The sequence below is a fragment of the Dicentrarchus labrax genome, unplaced genomic scaffold, assembly GCF_905237075.1.
Source record: "Dicentrarchus labrax unplaced genomic scaffold, dlabrax2021, whole genome shotgun sequence".
Lineage (NCBI taxonomy): Eukaryota > Metazoa > Chordata > Actinopteri > Moronidae > Dicentrarchus > Dicentrarchus labrax.
In genome coordinates, this window is record NW_026136707.1 from 16,074,539 (window position 1) to 16,088,908 (window position 14,370).

General features: G+C 39.9%; 1 protein-coding gene across 20 annotated transcripts in view; it reads right to left on the minus strand.

Annotated features, from left to right (window-relative positions):
* LOC127367758 (focal adhesion kinase 1) overlaps window positions 1–14,370 on the minus strand; it is a 58,920-nt gene that overhangs the window by 30,906 nt on the left and 13,644 nt on the right. For 14 of the 20 annotated variants that reach the window (XM_051407873.1, XM_051407872.1, XM_051407869.1 and 11 more), the window contains 14 exons: window positions 8,744–9,030; window positions 8,470–8,636; window positions 6,019–6,106; window positions 5,640–5,719; window positions 5,408–5,470; window positions 5,244–5,298; window positions 4,716–4,856; window positions 4,124–4,201; window positions 3,326–3,433; window positions 2,511–2,628; window positions 2,083–2,113; window positions 1,526–1,596; window positions 1,089–1,106; window positions 335–391 (listed from right to left, as the gene is read on the minus strand). In XM_051407873.1, the coding sequence (XP_051263833.1) occupies window positions 335–391; window positions 1,089–1,106; window positions 1,526–1,596; window positions 2,083–2,113; window positions 2,511–2,628; window positions 3,326–3,433; window positions 4,124–4,201; window positions 4,716–4,856; window positions 5,244–5,298; window positions 5,408–5,470; window positions 5,640–5,719; window positions 6,019–6,106; window positions 8,470–8,636; window positions 8,744–8,986 (1,318 nt within the window). In that variant the 5' untranslated portion in view covers window positions 8,987–9,030. The remainder of the gene's footprint in view (window positions 1–334; window positions 392–1,088; window positions 1,107–1,525; window positions 1,597–2,082; window positions 2,114–2,510; window positions 2,629–3,325; window positions 3,434–4,123; window positions 4,202–4,715; window positions 4,857–5,243; window positions 5,299–5,407; window positions 5,471–5,639; window positions 5,720–6,018; window positions 6,107–8,469; window positions 8,637–8,743; window positions 9,031–14,370) is intronic. The other 6 variants (XM_051407870.1, XM_051407867.1, XM_051407884.1 and 3 more) reach the window with 1 other exon arrangement.

The following is a 14,370-nucleotide window of genomic DNA, read 5'->3' on the forward strand; positions in this document are numbered from 1 at the left end:
CCATCGCACAAAAAATAGACCAATCTGACCTTTTCCAAAGTCAGATATTTTTTAAATATACTATAAATACTTTCTTCATTCTGGTCTCAGCCAATTTAACTGTAAGCCCCAAAAAAAGACACACTAAGGTCTACAGCACCACCACACACAATTATGTCTCCCAAAGACCTTTAATCCTCACCCCATCACCCCACTAACCTTCCCACCTGAACACACACAATATGCAAGTCTGAGGAGGTCCACTGAGCACACACACACGCAGGTGCACAAAGACACCCATCACTGGACACACTAACTGCCTACAAAGTTTGTTTGCATGTGTGCGCTTACTTACTTGAAGGCATGGTATAGGTGTCCTCCTCATCTATGATCTCAGCATAGTCGTCTGTTTCTGCAGAGCCAGAGCGAAGTGGGGAGAGAAAGAAGAGCCAGGAAACATTGAGTCTCAGTTGGTGACACACAAAAGAAAAAGAGTTCACAACAAGCTTCTATAACTCCACTTTGCTATAACAAGCTTCAAACTACGTAGAGGTTAGCTTCTTTGAGATAACATGAAGCCAAAGTTCTCTTATCAATACAAAATAAATTGTATAATATATATAATTTGAATAATTATAACCCTGTCTCTGTAAAATACTTAGATTAACCACTATTAATATAAGAAGTGAACAAATAAAATCACTGCATGCATTTCAAGAAGTTGAACACACCTTCATAAACACACAAAAAAACAGTAACACACCATCAGACAGAAGTACCTTTCCAAAATACCGTCACCATACCCGATTCCCAAAAACTTAAATGTTCATGTACTATAAAACAGCTGCACACGAGGAATGTAAGACAGAAGAGTACAATAGAGAGAGACAGACACAGAGGAGAGGAAAGGGGAGGGATGGAAAGGTTCGTTTTTTCCACAGAAACAAGTTGAAGAAAAACAGGTTGAGTAATGGATAAGGCTGAAACTGTTACAGGCAGATACAGAGAGAGATACTGTACGCACATACAGTATCGCTGAATGTAGACACAGAGCAGGATTTCTACTGAGTTACTAATCTAGGACGGTTAATAGAAAGAATGTTGTTTACCATCGCCACTAGTCTGACCTGCAGAACCCACATGCAGCATGAAACACACACAGAGCAGGAAAAGAAAGGGAGTGTTAGTTTTTCTGTTATAAGATAAACACATAAGGTCACAGACATTATCTAATGATACTATATTCAAGGTAATTTTCGTTTAATTCTGCGTGAGTGTGAATTAGTCAGAGGTCAGTAGACAGTCAGGGCAGAGAGACAGTGACTAAAACTCTCCATGGGGACATCTGGCGAGACAAGGACTCTTCACTGCACACACAGATGAGGCTTTATAGGGGAAACAGGGTACGCACACATATCCATGAACCCTTTATCTAACTCTTAGCAGTCACTGTTGTTAATGACATTCAGAGCAGCAGACAGAGAGGCAGATCAGCATGGGAGAAACAGACTAGCAGTCCAGGAGAAAGAGAGACAGGGATTTATACCTGAGACGCAAACAGCTCTGGTCCGTACTCCGTCCATCCGTTTTTCCATCCGCCTCTCATGATTTGAAACTCTGGACCAGAGATGAGAGAATCATTTTTCACTCACATTAGGCTAAACCAATTTATAATGAATGAGCTTCTAGTCTCAGCTATGAAGATAAGCGTGGAAACCAGATAAATGGAGTATCTTTCCACTTCCAAAGATTATAAAATCAAGAACACAAAAGCACATCTATATATTATTAAGAATATAATATTCACTATATGGGCATTTCAAATACTTCAAATTTTATCAGCAGGATTAAGACAAGCCGAGCTGTAGCTAGTGTCAGCAAAAATTCTCATTCAAATTTGCCTCAAAACAAGTTCTGAAGTGCAAAACAAAATGAGTGAAATCACTAAATAAAAACTACTTAAGACAACAAACAAAGCTGTACTGGTAAAAGGCAAAAAAATTGGACTTGCCAATACCTCTTTTATGTCTCACAGGAAAATTACAACACCTTGTTTTTATGTGATGAAGCAACTAATGAGACAGAGTGAGTCTGGTGACTTACTTGGGGATGGAAGGCAGAGCTCTGTCCCCCTCTACAGAGACAAAATGAACACATGAATTAAACACAGAAGAGACTGGCCTCATGTTAGAGCTACATCCTGTAACCATGTCTTTCTAGCCATAGTTATTTTTAGAGAACACTAGCTAAACACAGGGTGGTTATTCAAAGTGACAAGCTTAAAGTCTCATCAGCCATCATCAGACTTCACTACGGGTTGAAAGACGGCTGACAGCAATTCTAACACTTAGTACTATTTATAGTATACGTTTTTCTTTGCTACTTACCGTCTACTACTTGCTACTTACTCTTACCATCTAAACAATGCAAAGATGATCACAATCATCATTTAGCTGTACACATAATGCTGCAAAAGACCCCAAAATATCAAAATTTCACAAAATAAATGTAAGAGTAGTTGTTCGTCCTACCTTTGTGGACTCTGACAATGAAGGAGCGAGTAGCTGAGGAGACGAGCCGACAGTAGCCGTCAATCAAGTCAGCCATGTTTTCTGCTGTAGTCAGCGCTGCCGTGGTGACAGTGAGGGGCTACACACACACACACACACACACACAAGGATGAGTGTAATAGTGGGACAGAGCGCTGCTTCACAGTGACACAATGAGAGCTTTATTAGGGATAACGTCTCCTACCACTGCTCATATCCACACACACACACACACACACACACACACACAGAGTACTCCAGCACTGATGCACACATGCTTTTCCTCTTGTAAGGCCTGCTGCGAACACACACCCACTTTTGACAAACATACTCATACTGACACTCGAGTGCAGATGACAACACATGCCATTACCCTCCCATGTGCTGTTTCCCTCTTTCACCTACATCACTTCCTGTTTTTTCCTGCAGAATGCAGTGTTACTACAACTTAAAATGCAATGTCTAACAAGCAGAAGTTATTTCATGCTTGTTACACATGTAGAACATTTACAATTCTGCATAACAACTGGATGAAAGAATAAAAAATATATATCTCGCCTGATATTATTTGTAAAGCATTGTTTTCGATGAAGATATAGGCAGTGGGTTGCAGCTTGAAAATGCCTCAACTCCATGTGAATCAATGGTTTAAAAGTTATTTATGTTTTGAGGGGAAATTCAAATACAACAGAGGCACAAAAGCCACCCCAAGCTGAGGGAACAGTATGCAAGGAGTGTGTGTGTGTGTGTGTGTGTGTGTGTGTGTGTGTGTGTGTGTTGTGTGTGTTTTCTCTCACCTCTGGAGCTCCTGCTACGTTAAGCTGCAGCATGCCTTTCCTGTCCTTTTCTTCCAAAGCAGAGTACTGGATGGACTGAACCTGGTTAAAGTTAGCTAAGTGTGTAGGCTGCAGAAACAAAGAAAGACACACAAACATGTTTATGTTGGTGCCCTTTACTCGGCTCAGCGCAAATCTTTTCAAAGAACTGTAGATAATTAGTCATGTCACTCGTCATCAGCTAGTCATGTTTTTCTATTGTTAGATACAAACAATATCAACCACAGTAATCACAGACCTTTAACAGTGAGCACCAGAACAACAAGAATAAATTGTAATGTATTTATGAAGGCCAAAGAGGACAAGCTGTGATTTAAAATCAACGTATGGTACTAAATTAATTGTTGACATTTTGACAGGCAGTTTGTCCTCATTAAGATGAAATTTAATAACTCAATTTAGCTTTTTTAACATATATATTGAGTTGTCACTGCAGCAAGCAGCTGTGGAGTTTTCCTAATCACATCACCTGGTGTTCACACATACAGCCTTTTCTAACTTATATTATCTGTTTTGTAACTAAATCTACCTGGCCAAAGCATTTCAAGAGTCATTGCAACAAGGGCTACAGAGAAGAAAGAAAATCTGTCTACTAGAGAGGCAAACCAGTAGAGGGCAGCATGGTGTACTGTCACTCTGTTCTTCCAATTAAAAGCTTGCAGTACTCTTGACAGCCTTCTTAAATTCAGAAATATTGAACTTGATAATTATTGACACGACTCACAATGAAGACTGACCTTGTAAGATGTGCACACTCACCGTTGAGCCCTTATCTGTGAGGTAGCTGATTCCTTCCTCCGGTCCGATAGCTAACTCTACTGATATTACCCAACTAGACTAGAGAGAGAGAGAGAGAGAGAGATAGAGATAGGGAGAGAGAGAGAGAGAGAGAGAGAGAGAGAGAGAGAGAGAGAGAGAGAGAGAGAGAGAGAGAGAGAGAAAGCATTAAAATAGACGTCATATTTCATCATATCATCTGCTTTATTAACTAAACATAGTACTGGCAGAAATGTAATATTAATAGCATAAAACAATTCTAATGTCTGTTTTCACTGCTTTCAATATTAAAATGTCCTCTTGGACAGAGGGAGGTTTGCATTATTCACATAGATGCTGATCTGATACTAAGCAGGACTGTGGAACAAATGCAATAACTGCAACTGTTAAACCTCACCATTTATGTTTGGCAGGCCATTTAAATCAATGACAATGACAAACCTCTCTACATGTTTCCTATCCTGAGCATGCTAAATAGGCTCAACCTCCCAGATTCTGACTCAGTATGATTTTTCTGGTATGGAAAATAGAAAGAATAGACTTTTTTGTCTTTATGAATTGAGTGTTTCCCTACCCCCAAAGCACATTTGAAGCACTCTTTGTCAAAGCGGTAGATGGGAGAGAGTATCTCAAAGAACTTATGGATGCTCTGCTCGTCGTTGAGGTTAGCAAACTGCTTAAAGGTCTGCTGGATCTGCTTACGAAGAGTCTTGGCCTGATAGAGAGTTGGGAAGAGGGAGAAACAACATTTCCAATGGTTAAGTAGAAAAAGCTGGTTCAGAGCCAAGAAACGTACAAGAGACGACTGACAAGGCACACTGGGAGTGACAACAGGAGGTTTAACTTAATTCCAGACAATCAGATTATCAGACATTCAGCTAGACATCCACTCAGTCATCAAGTTGGTCTCCTTGCCCGTCACTCAGTCAAACAGCCATTAGCTCATCTAGCCGACTAAGCGGTACTAGGTATACCAAAGACATTTCTGCCACTGTCACTTCTGTTATCTGGTAATGGAACTTAAATGGGAGACCCTGGCCAGTTAGTCACGAAGATGAAAGTCTCTGATTTTGTTTCTACATAAACAGAGGTTTAGCCTCACCTTAAGGGAGTCCAGCAGACTTTTGGGGAAGAACCTTCTCAGACCAACGTCTTTCCTAAAAACAACAGCATTACAACATTGATCTATGAATAGTTGAAATGTATTTGGTAAGATACTTCACATCTAAATGAGAGGGAATATGATACAAATAAAATCAATCTTACTCTAGTAGTTCATAATTGGATTTCTTATCCAGGGCGTTTCCTGGCATCTCTCTGAAGAACCTCCTGTATGATTCACAGACAGAAGAAGATACAGTTTGTAGACACAGTATTAAATGTTCATCAATAGATTTTTTATCTTCTCTGTATAAGCAATGACTTATGGACAAGAACCTGTTTGAGGCAAACATAATAATCATGGTGGTATAAGAACTAATGTGTGTGCATTTCTCACCTAATTTCCAAACAGCCCAGTTTCAAAGCAACATCTTGATCCACCTGATCAGCGATATGTTGCATGTAGTCACTCTTGACCTGGGGAAATACAGTGTAGCAGCACAGTTAGTTAGAGCATTAAAGTAAGTTAAAGCGTTAACGTTAAAAGCATTAAATTAGGTCAGTTAGGTATCGTTTTAATGATCTGTTAAGGCATGTCTACCTTATTGGACTTAAAAACAACAGGGATGAAGTGACAGAGCAGACAATGTATGACAGAATAGGTTCAATGAAATCATAGATATCATTTAAAACATTACATTAAATAAAATTACGTTATTTCACAAGGAGGGCTCCTTTCTGTCTCCTTATTGTGTGGTCTTGCTGTGTTGCCTCACCTGGTGGTAGAGGTAGTTAAGAGAGGGTTTGTCTTCAGAAAAATGGCTGAGGTAACCTTTAGGTAGGTACCGCATCCGCAACTCATACCTGAGAATGACAGAGACAATTCGGCTGAATAACCACCATCAGTGCACACACCCACACACAGAATGAAATAACCTGTAGAATCCAGATTCAGTGTCTGTCTGAGGACAGAAGGAGGTTGCTTACTCATACATACAACTGACGCACACACAGACCTCAATACATTTTAAAGGCCTCACTCTGGCCCAATTTGAGACATACTAGAGAATGAAAGGCCATCTCAATATTCACAAATAGACAGTTTGTAATTAAAGAATATGGTTTTGGTGTATACAACTTGGAGCCTCATTTATATAATTAATAATTCAAAACGTCAAATATTACAATGTCACAAAAAATTCAACAATTCAAGGCTTGGGAATTTCAAAATCACTTACAGTTCAAATAATCCCACATCTATTTTAAAGATAATGGAAAAATATTTACACATATGCTGTATGTTGTATTTCATGAAAAGGTTTAAATAACACCTCTACTACACACACGTTTTGAGTTTCTTGTGCTTGCTTATTGCAGTATTTTCTGTATTCCTCTTGCTCTACCTTCAAAGAGAGGTTGAACTACATGTTAGCTACATTATAGCACCAATGGAGCAGCAGAATCTGTGTCTAAAGTCACCTCAGCAGGGTGGCTTGAAGCAAAGTCTTGAAGTTGGAAGATGCCCTTTCTACTCACCATATGACCGCCTGGTGACACAGTAAGACAGGATTTCATATTTTGCTGACAGTGAACTTTACTGAGAGAGTGATAACCTTGTAATACAATAAAGCATAATGAGATTCCTGCTGTTACACTTGCCAGTTAACTGTGTCACAGAAGTACACAGATGGCCCATCATTGTTTATAGTGACATATTACTTTATGACTGACATATTGCAGTGACTACAGTAGTGTAGAAATGGGTCAGGAGAGTAGTGAGCTCCAAGCTATTGCGATGCTACAGGCTCGTAGTTAGTTAACAAATGAAATCAAGGTTGAAGACAAAATGAATAAAACATCCTCGTTCTATAATGAATGAACCAAAAAGAGAGTGTGAGAAGAGGGAAAATGATGTGTGTTTGAGAGAAAAGAGAGAGAGCTGAATAAGAAAGAAAACAGATGTGAGAGATGAGAGAAAGAAGGATGGAGAGAAAGATCAAAGGGAAAAAGAACGACTGCGAGCGCACGAGACAGAATGAGAAAAAGCACGCGAGGGAGCGAGAGAGGAGTGAGATAGAGTCAGTCCATCCCCTGGGCTACTTCTGCTGTTCTAACAATAGCTTGGCAGCAGCAGAAGCTCCTGTGGGCTCGCAGCTCTACCGCCCTCTGAGGCAGAGCTGCAACAACTGGCAGGGCTGCTCCGTGATAACAGTGTGGACAACTCGTTCATTTTGAATTCATTTCAATTTTAATGACTTTGGGTCTAACACATCAACTGCAGGACAATGGACTGAATTGTAAGGAGAGCTGTTAACAATATCAACTGCAGATGGCTAAGTGCCAGCACAGTTTGAATGTAGGCTGAAAATGGACAGAGCTGCTTTCAAATAAGACAGATAAATAAGAGAAATGCTTTCATTGGACAGAGCAGATCATCTCTCATGGCATTAGGCTACTGCATCTAATAAATGGGAACAATAAGACTAGAAAATTATAGTTATATTGGGCAAAAAATAATACTAGCAAGCACTATTGCACTCAAGTTATGTACTTGTACAATGAAGTCAGGTAGATAAAGGCCACTGTAAACCTTTTATTCATTTTGGCTGGTACTTCCTCTGTATTCACAATAGAGAGCTATGGATGAATGAGGAAGCATATTATATGATGACTTTTAAATTTCAAGAAAATCAACACAGAGGCCGTGGTAAATGGAGCAACTCAATGTTAAATACTTTGTTGTAATAGCTTATGTTTTACTGCTTGTATACAGTAGTTCACATGTAGTACGTTACAGGTCTTGGTCTGCGATTTATTGACAGTATAAAATGGTTTCATTGGGACCATATGTTATGTAGCTGTAGCTTGTAAAGTAGGCTTAATAAAATACTCTTGGTTAGTAGGTTTGTAGCAAGTGCTGCTTCTGCTCAGTCCACTATGGCATGTTTGTTGTAAAGATCAGCCTCTTGTTCTCCTCTGGGGAGATTTAAGTAATGTTATGTTACTTGGCCTGTTGTTTGATATTGGCACTTTAAAGAACCCGTATCAACCTACAGCTACCTAGACCACAAGGGAGTACTGATGGTCTCTGCTCACTAATCTGAGCACACTCTGCAAACATATAAATTACTCTCTAGTATCACTTATGGAAAAAGTGAAACAAGGAAAGACATGGTGACTGGGAGCAGACAGTGAGTATAAAACATTAAATCTGGTTGTAATTCTACCTCCACTCATCCTGGGGGTGTTGTTTCTCATATTTCTCCCTGACGTGAGACACGCCCAAATCAGGGTGTAACCAATGGAGTGCATCAGAGTGCAGATGGGTCAGACGGAGACCCAGAGAGGACACACAGCGCAGTTTGTGGATCTCTGCTATCTTCTGGATAACACCCTGTTGAAACAAGTGAAAGGATGAAAAAAATAAAGGTAAAAATCTGGGAAATGATGATGATAGCAGGCTAAAAAAAGAAAGGGTAAGAAAATGTGCGTGCGTCTCACCCTGACATCTGTAGCATCTCCATGCCTGATATTACTAGCCCAGGTGCATGGTTCACTGTTTGTCTCAAAATAATGGAAGATCTTCAGAACCCGGTCCATGGAGCCTGGGGGCCGCTCAAGGCCTCCAGCAGAGCCGCTGGTACCAACACCAGTACCACCGGGAATCCCAGAACGGGATTTAACCCCACAACCACCAGCTGCGGCGTGATTGTGGTTGGGTTCCAAGTAGGAAGACGACGCCATGCCTGACTCAGATGCTCCTGCTGGGGCTAACTGGGCGTCATATTCTGAAAAAGAGACAAACAGAGAGGACAGAGGTCAAAATGTGCCTCCATAGTTACTAGTAATTTGTAATCAACGTGTCTTCTGCCCTCGATGGAAAAGGAGATTATGCAAACAAAACTGCTTCATCAACCCTTTTCAACACACTGCTGAAAGAATAGCTGAGACAGAAAAACACCCACTCAAATAACCTCAGTCACCACCAGTCTGTCATTCATACTGCACTTAATACATTTATACATTGACACAAACACAGGTTACATTAATAATAATAATCATAAAGACATAAAAGAGAACTCATGCAGAATAAATACAAGTGGAGAAGAGATAATAAAACTGAGACAACAAATAACTGTAGAAAGAGAGCGGTACAAATCATTGAGCACGTGTCCGAGTGATGCAGAGGGGTTATGTGTTTCAGTAAGGCTACCAACCAGTAAATTATTCAGTCAGTAAGTAAAGAGTCAATACACACCAGTAAAACAGTGACACAAGGTTTTTTTTAGAAGGACCTAATGGACTCATAGCTCAACATAAATCAGATGCATTTAAATAAATAAATTCCCAACCAGTGGGAAACACTGTGGTCAATCTTGTCAGCCAACTTCTAAATCAACCAGGCAGTCAGTCTTGTCAAGCACTGGGTTAAACAGCAAGCCACCCAAAGAACAGTCAGTGAACCAGTCTGTCGGTAAACTGGTCATTGAGTCCTACCTTTCAAATAAAGTGAAAGTGGCCAACACGTCCAAGCCATACCAGAGTCTCTGTGAAGCAAATTTCTACTATTCTCAACCAGACGTATGGCTGCTAGGCTGCAGTTTCCAATCTGGTGGACCCTCTGGAATTCTTACAGAATTCATCCTGCGTTCTTACAAGAAAACCTACAGTAAGGTTAGATGTCTAATTCAGAAAACAAGTTAAAAAATTAAACTCACTGTTACATTCTAACTCCTAAAAAAAAAAATAACTATAGCTTTCTTCACATTTACTCTATTATCACAGTATGAGGCTATAGCAGGAATAATATTCATACTGCAGTGCTTAAAAGGAAGACTTTTGTAATCTATCAGAGCCAAGCAAACACAAGCACCATTTTGTCTCTGTCTTTCACCCATTTATCCTCTTTAAGGTTGTTTCGTAGGTTCATCTTCATACATCTTATCCTTATGCAAGACACACACTCTGCTGTCTCCTGTGTCATGCTGTCACTTCCTGGTTATCCCTGCAGGCTTTGTTGAGTCATCATCACTACAGTAACCGTTTTCAGCTGAACTCAAAAGAGACGCAAGCAAACCAAATCTGATTGACTGACTGATTTTATGGTTCATTTCCAATATTGGGGAACTACAAACAGACCTTTTTTTTTTTGGTAATCGCATCATCATTATCATCATCTACCAGGTTATTCAGGGCTCAAATATCTAGTTGTTTTTATTGGATGACTTATTGAATGCACTAAACATGGAGACAATAAATCCAGCTGAGGAACTGTGTTTTCAGTTACTGTTACTGTCAACCCTGGTTGTTTCATTACTGTTCTGAACGAGCCCATAGCAAGCAGAAAATCACTACTGCTAACATCACTACATTCAGCATTTTTCTGTGTTTAGGTCAGAGCCAGATCACTTCACACTGATAAAAAAGGGAGAAAGAAACAGAGAGAGAAATATGGAGTGATCCAGGAAATGTTGATTCAGCTCTTTTAACAACTTGACCTACAGTTGCCTCTTCAAAGACTTCTTCAAAGAGAAATACATATCGGGGTGTGTGTGTGTGTGTGTGTGTGTGTGTGTGTGTGTGTGTGTGTGAGTGCGCACAATGACTGCAGATTTGTAAAGGAGGACATTATGTATCTGATAACGTGACTCAGCACTCTCTGTTAAGAACTTGCTGTATCAATAGTATGTGTGTAAAACTCTTGTGCACAAGTCCTATCTACATTATTACATCCTGTGTATATGGAGAGGCATTGCACTAGTTTCCTGTAGTTTTTATTGCAGTGTTATGACATGAAAGCCTCGCACTCATTCATATCATATTATTACACATTTCATGGTATAATTAACCTTTTTGTTACTATTGTTCTCTTGTTTTATAAATATATCTTATTTTATTGCAATTATCCTTAATCTCTAGTTGAGATACGTGTGTGCTTTGTGAATAAATTGGGTTTTTTTTGTAAATCATATTTTTTTCCTTTGGTTTCTAGATTTTAGGAAGATACTTGCTATATCTGTCTAAAATTATATATTTTTTCTCACATGTAAAAGGGCCAAGAAACATTTTAGTAATCCAAGTATGTAAACTTAAATAGTAATGTATGTTTTCAATGCCGTTTTATTGAAACACTCCACTGTCTAAGGGCAAGAAGCCCTGGAATCATACCTTGTATTTTACAAGGTTATTAAAAGTGAACTCATACTGTAGATGTGATGAATAGAGGTAAGTGTATAATGGTCACAAGCATGGCCACACATTCAACAGACCTTTAAGGCTTTAGTACAACAGATTAGTGAAGATTAGATTACAAATGTCCCTCTTACAGTATTACTATCATCATCCAATTAAAATGATACCACTGTGGCTATAATACTGCTGGATTATTAGGTGGCTTGTTACAATCCCTAAAGAGTGTACTGGTGCTATAATTCCACTCCATCATCTCATTATAACAATACCAGCTGTCTTGCTAATAACTACCGACCCTATCTATGTATCCCTTTGAAAGGGGTTGAAGGTTTGAACTATGAACCACTTCATAAGACTGACCATACTACAAATTGACCATGTAGGGGTTTGGTGGAAATCAGGGTTTGGTGGATGTTGGAGTAATGACATAAGAATATTTTGCCGTTTCTTGTAAATAGTGCAACTTATAAATTACAACATATACTATAATGATGTTGCCTCAAAAACAAATGTCACAGCATATTTGTTTTAATGCAGTACACCAGTGTTTGCGGTACTTGGGGCTTAATGATATATTTATATCAAAACATACTTTGTGGAAATGTATACAAGTTGTGATACAGCTGCACAACACACCTTCGGTTGTTGTAACAGCTATTCTCTTAGTTTATATCCAGCCTTCATGCCTCGTCTCAGAGGGGCACACTAAAAAATGTATTGGGGACATTATTTTGACTGCGACTCCTTTTTAAAATAGAAACAGTTGCCCCCATGGAGCTATAGAGTCATAAACCACAGTCAGCCATCTGCTGCTGTTCACTCACTCAGTAATCAGATTAGATATTAAGCACTAAAATGCTGTAACGCACCACCGCATACACAGACACAAAATCACACACACGTAACCTTAACCTAAATACTACATACAGCTTGACGAAATCCTATTAGAGAAGTACGCATACCTGCATTTGCCGTGGCGTATGCATACAGCTACTTTATGTTGTAAATACACTTACGTCACACATAACTGGGAAATGGAGTATGTTTACCTGCTTTTCAGTAGCGCTTATGAAAATAGGTTAGTGTTAAAATAGCCCCTAAATACTAAATACTAAAAAAAAATGGTGGATCTAAAACTAAAGCATCAGTTTGTGGTACAGATGAAGGGTTTCTGCCATAGAATACTTTTACATTTTTTATATTATCCAGCATGAAAAGATCTGCGCCTGGGACTTGCTAAACAGCACTGCATTCGTGTGCATCATGCCATCAAAACAAACAACTAATATACAGCCGTAATATTACAAAAGGCTGTATTTTAGTGCCTGACTCTATAGTTTGCAAAATCTGATTTGGGGCACTACAAAATATGGCTCTCGTAGTACATAAATTACTGTTTTAAAATAGGTGCACTACACAGCACAGTACAAATGAAACCCATTTCTCACTGCACCAGTTTCTACTCAACATAACTGCACTAAATCCCCACATGCTTGCCCTCACACACTCACGTAGAGAAAAGGAGAGGAATCAAATCAACTAGGCCATGAAGGGAGCCAGGAGGGGAGCATACGGCTGCCAGGCCCACCACCCCCTCTCTCAGTGGGGCTCCAGTGACTGACAGTCAGCCTGCTAAAACCACAGTAGGCTGGAGTTGAGCTCTGTCCCGTAGCAGCAGCAGGAGGACGGTTTATCTCCTCGGCTAACTGGTATCTGGGTTACTGGGGTTAGCACAATCCTGGGGGAGCCTGTTCCTCTCTCTTTTTTACCATCCATTTCTCTTCCTATTTTCATCAGTTGCTCAACTCTTCACAGTTATCCCCATCTTTATGTCTTTCTTTCCAAAGCCTTCATCTTTTCCTTTCCACTCTCCTAACATGCCAGATCTTTCTCCATCCCCCCCCCCATCTGCAACTCTTTCCTTCTCCACCCCCCGCATCTCCTCCTGTCGTTCATCTCACATGCTCACAGACCTTTTAGTTCCTGCTTTCACATCTCCATTTGATCCCCCTGTCCTATTGAACCACCTCTCTTCCTTCCTCCCTCTCATCTTTCTCTCATCCTCAAACAATTTCCTCTGCCCTCCCCCTTCCCCACAAAACTACACTCGCTCTTCCGTCTTCTGCCAAGGATGCGCATTATCTATACCAGGGGACAGAGAAGAAGCTTAAAGTCTAAACATTGATCGTATATCAATAAATATAAATATGTGACTGACCAATACTGTTGTTGTTAATAAGACCAATACTGTTGTTGCCATACAATGTTTTTCTAGGGTGTAACCAAATAAAAAAACCCAAAGGACCAGCACTAAGAGAGAGTGTGTGTGTGTTCTGTGCTGTTCCAGTGACATCAGGGCTGCCAGGGTAACTTATAACCACCATCTCCCCACACACTTATTCACCAGCCTAATTACAGCTCATATTAAACCAAATGGCAAATGAACTGATAAGAATTCACAACCGTAGTTCAGTCGGACTTTCAGACAAAAGCTTGAACCAAAGCAAAAAAAAGATTCTGATTCACACTGCCCTATTAAATCAAATCAAGTGCTGTTAAAATGAAGCAGTACACAAGTAACTTATTTGTTGACCTGCCATTCTGCATTGCTACATGGACCTGCAGGGAAAATCAAAACAAAGGTTATTCCTGTGACTGACAGCTGGTCATGCAGCACTCCGGGCGGCTTGTGACTGACAGCTGGTCATGCAGCACTCCGGGCGGCTTTTTTCATTCTCCTGTTTACAAAGAGCTCGAGACGTTAAAGCTGGTCATGAGTTCTTAGTCAGGAATTTAGGTGTATCGTAACCCACTGTGATAATGTTACTTAAAACCTCTCCCAAAGCCCATGGTGATGAAATACACAAATCAGTTTAGCAACTTCACTCTTCATGAGGCAGAAAACATAGCTCATGTAAATGAAATCCAACCAGCCT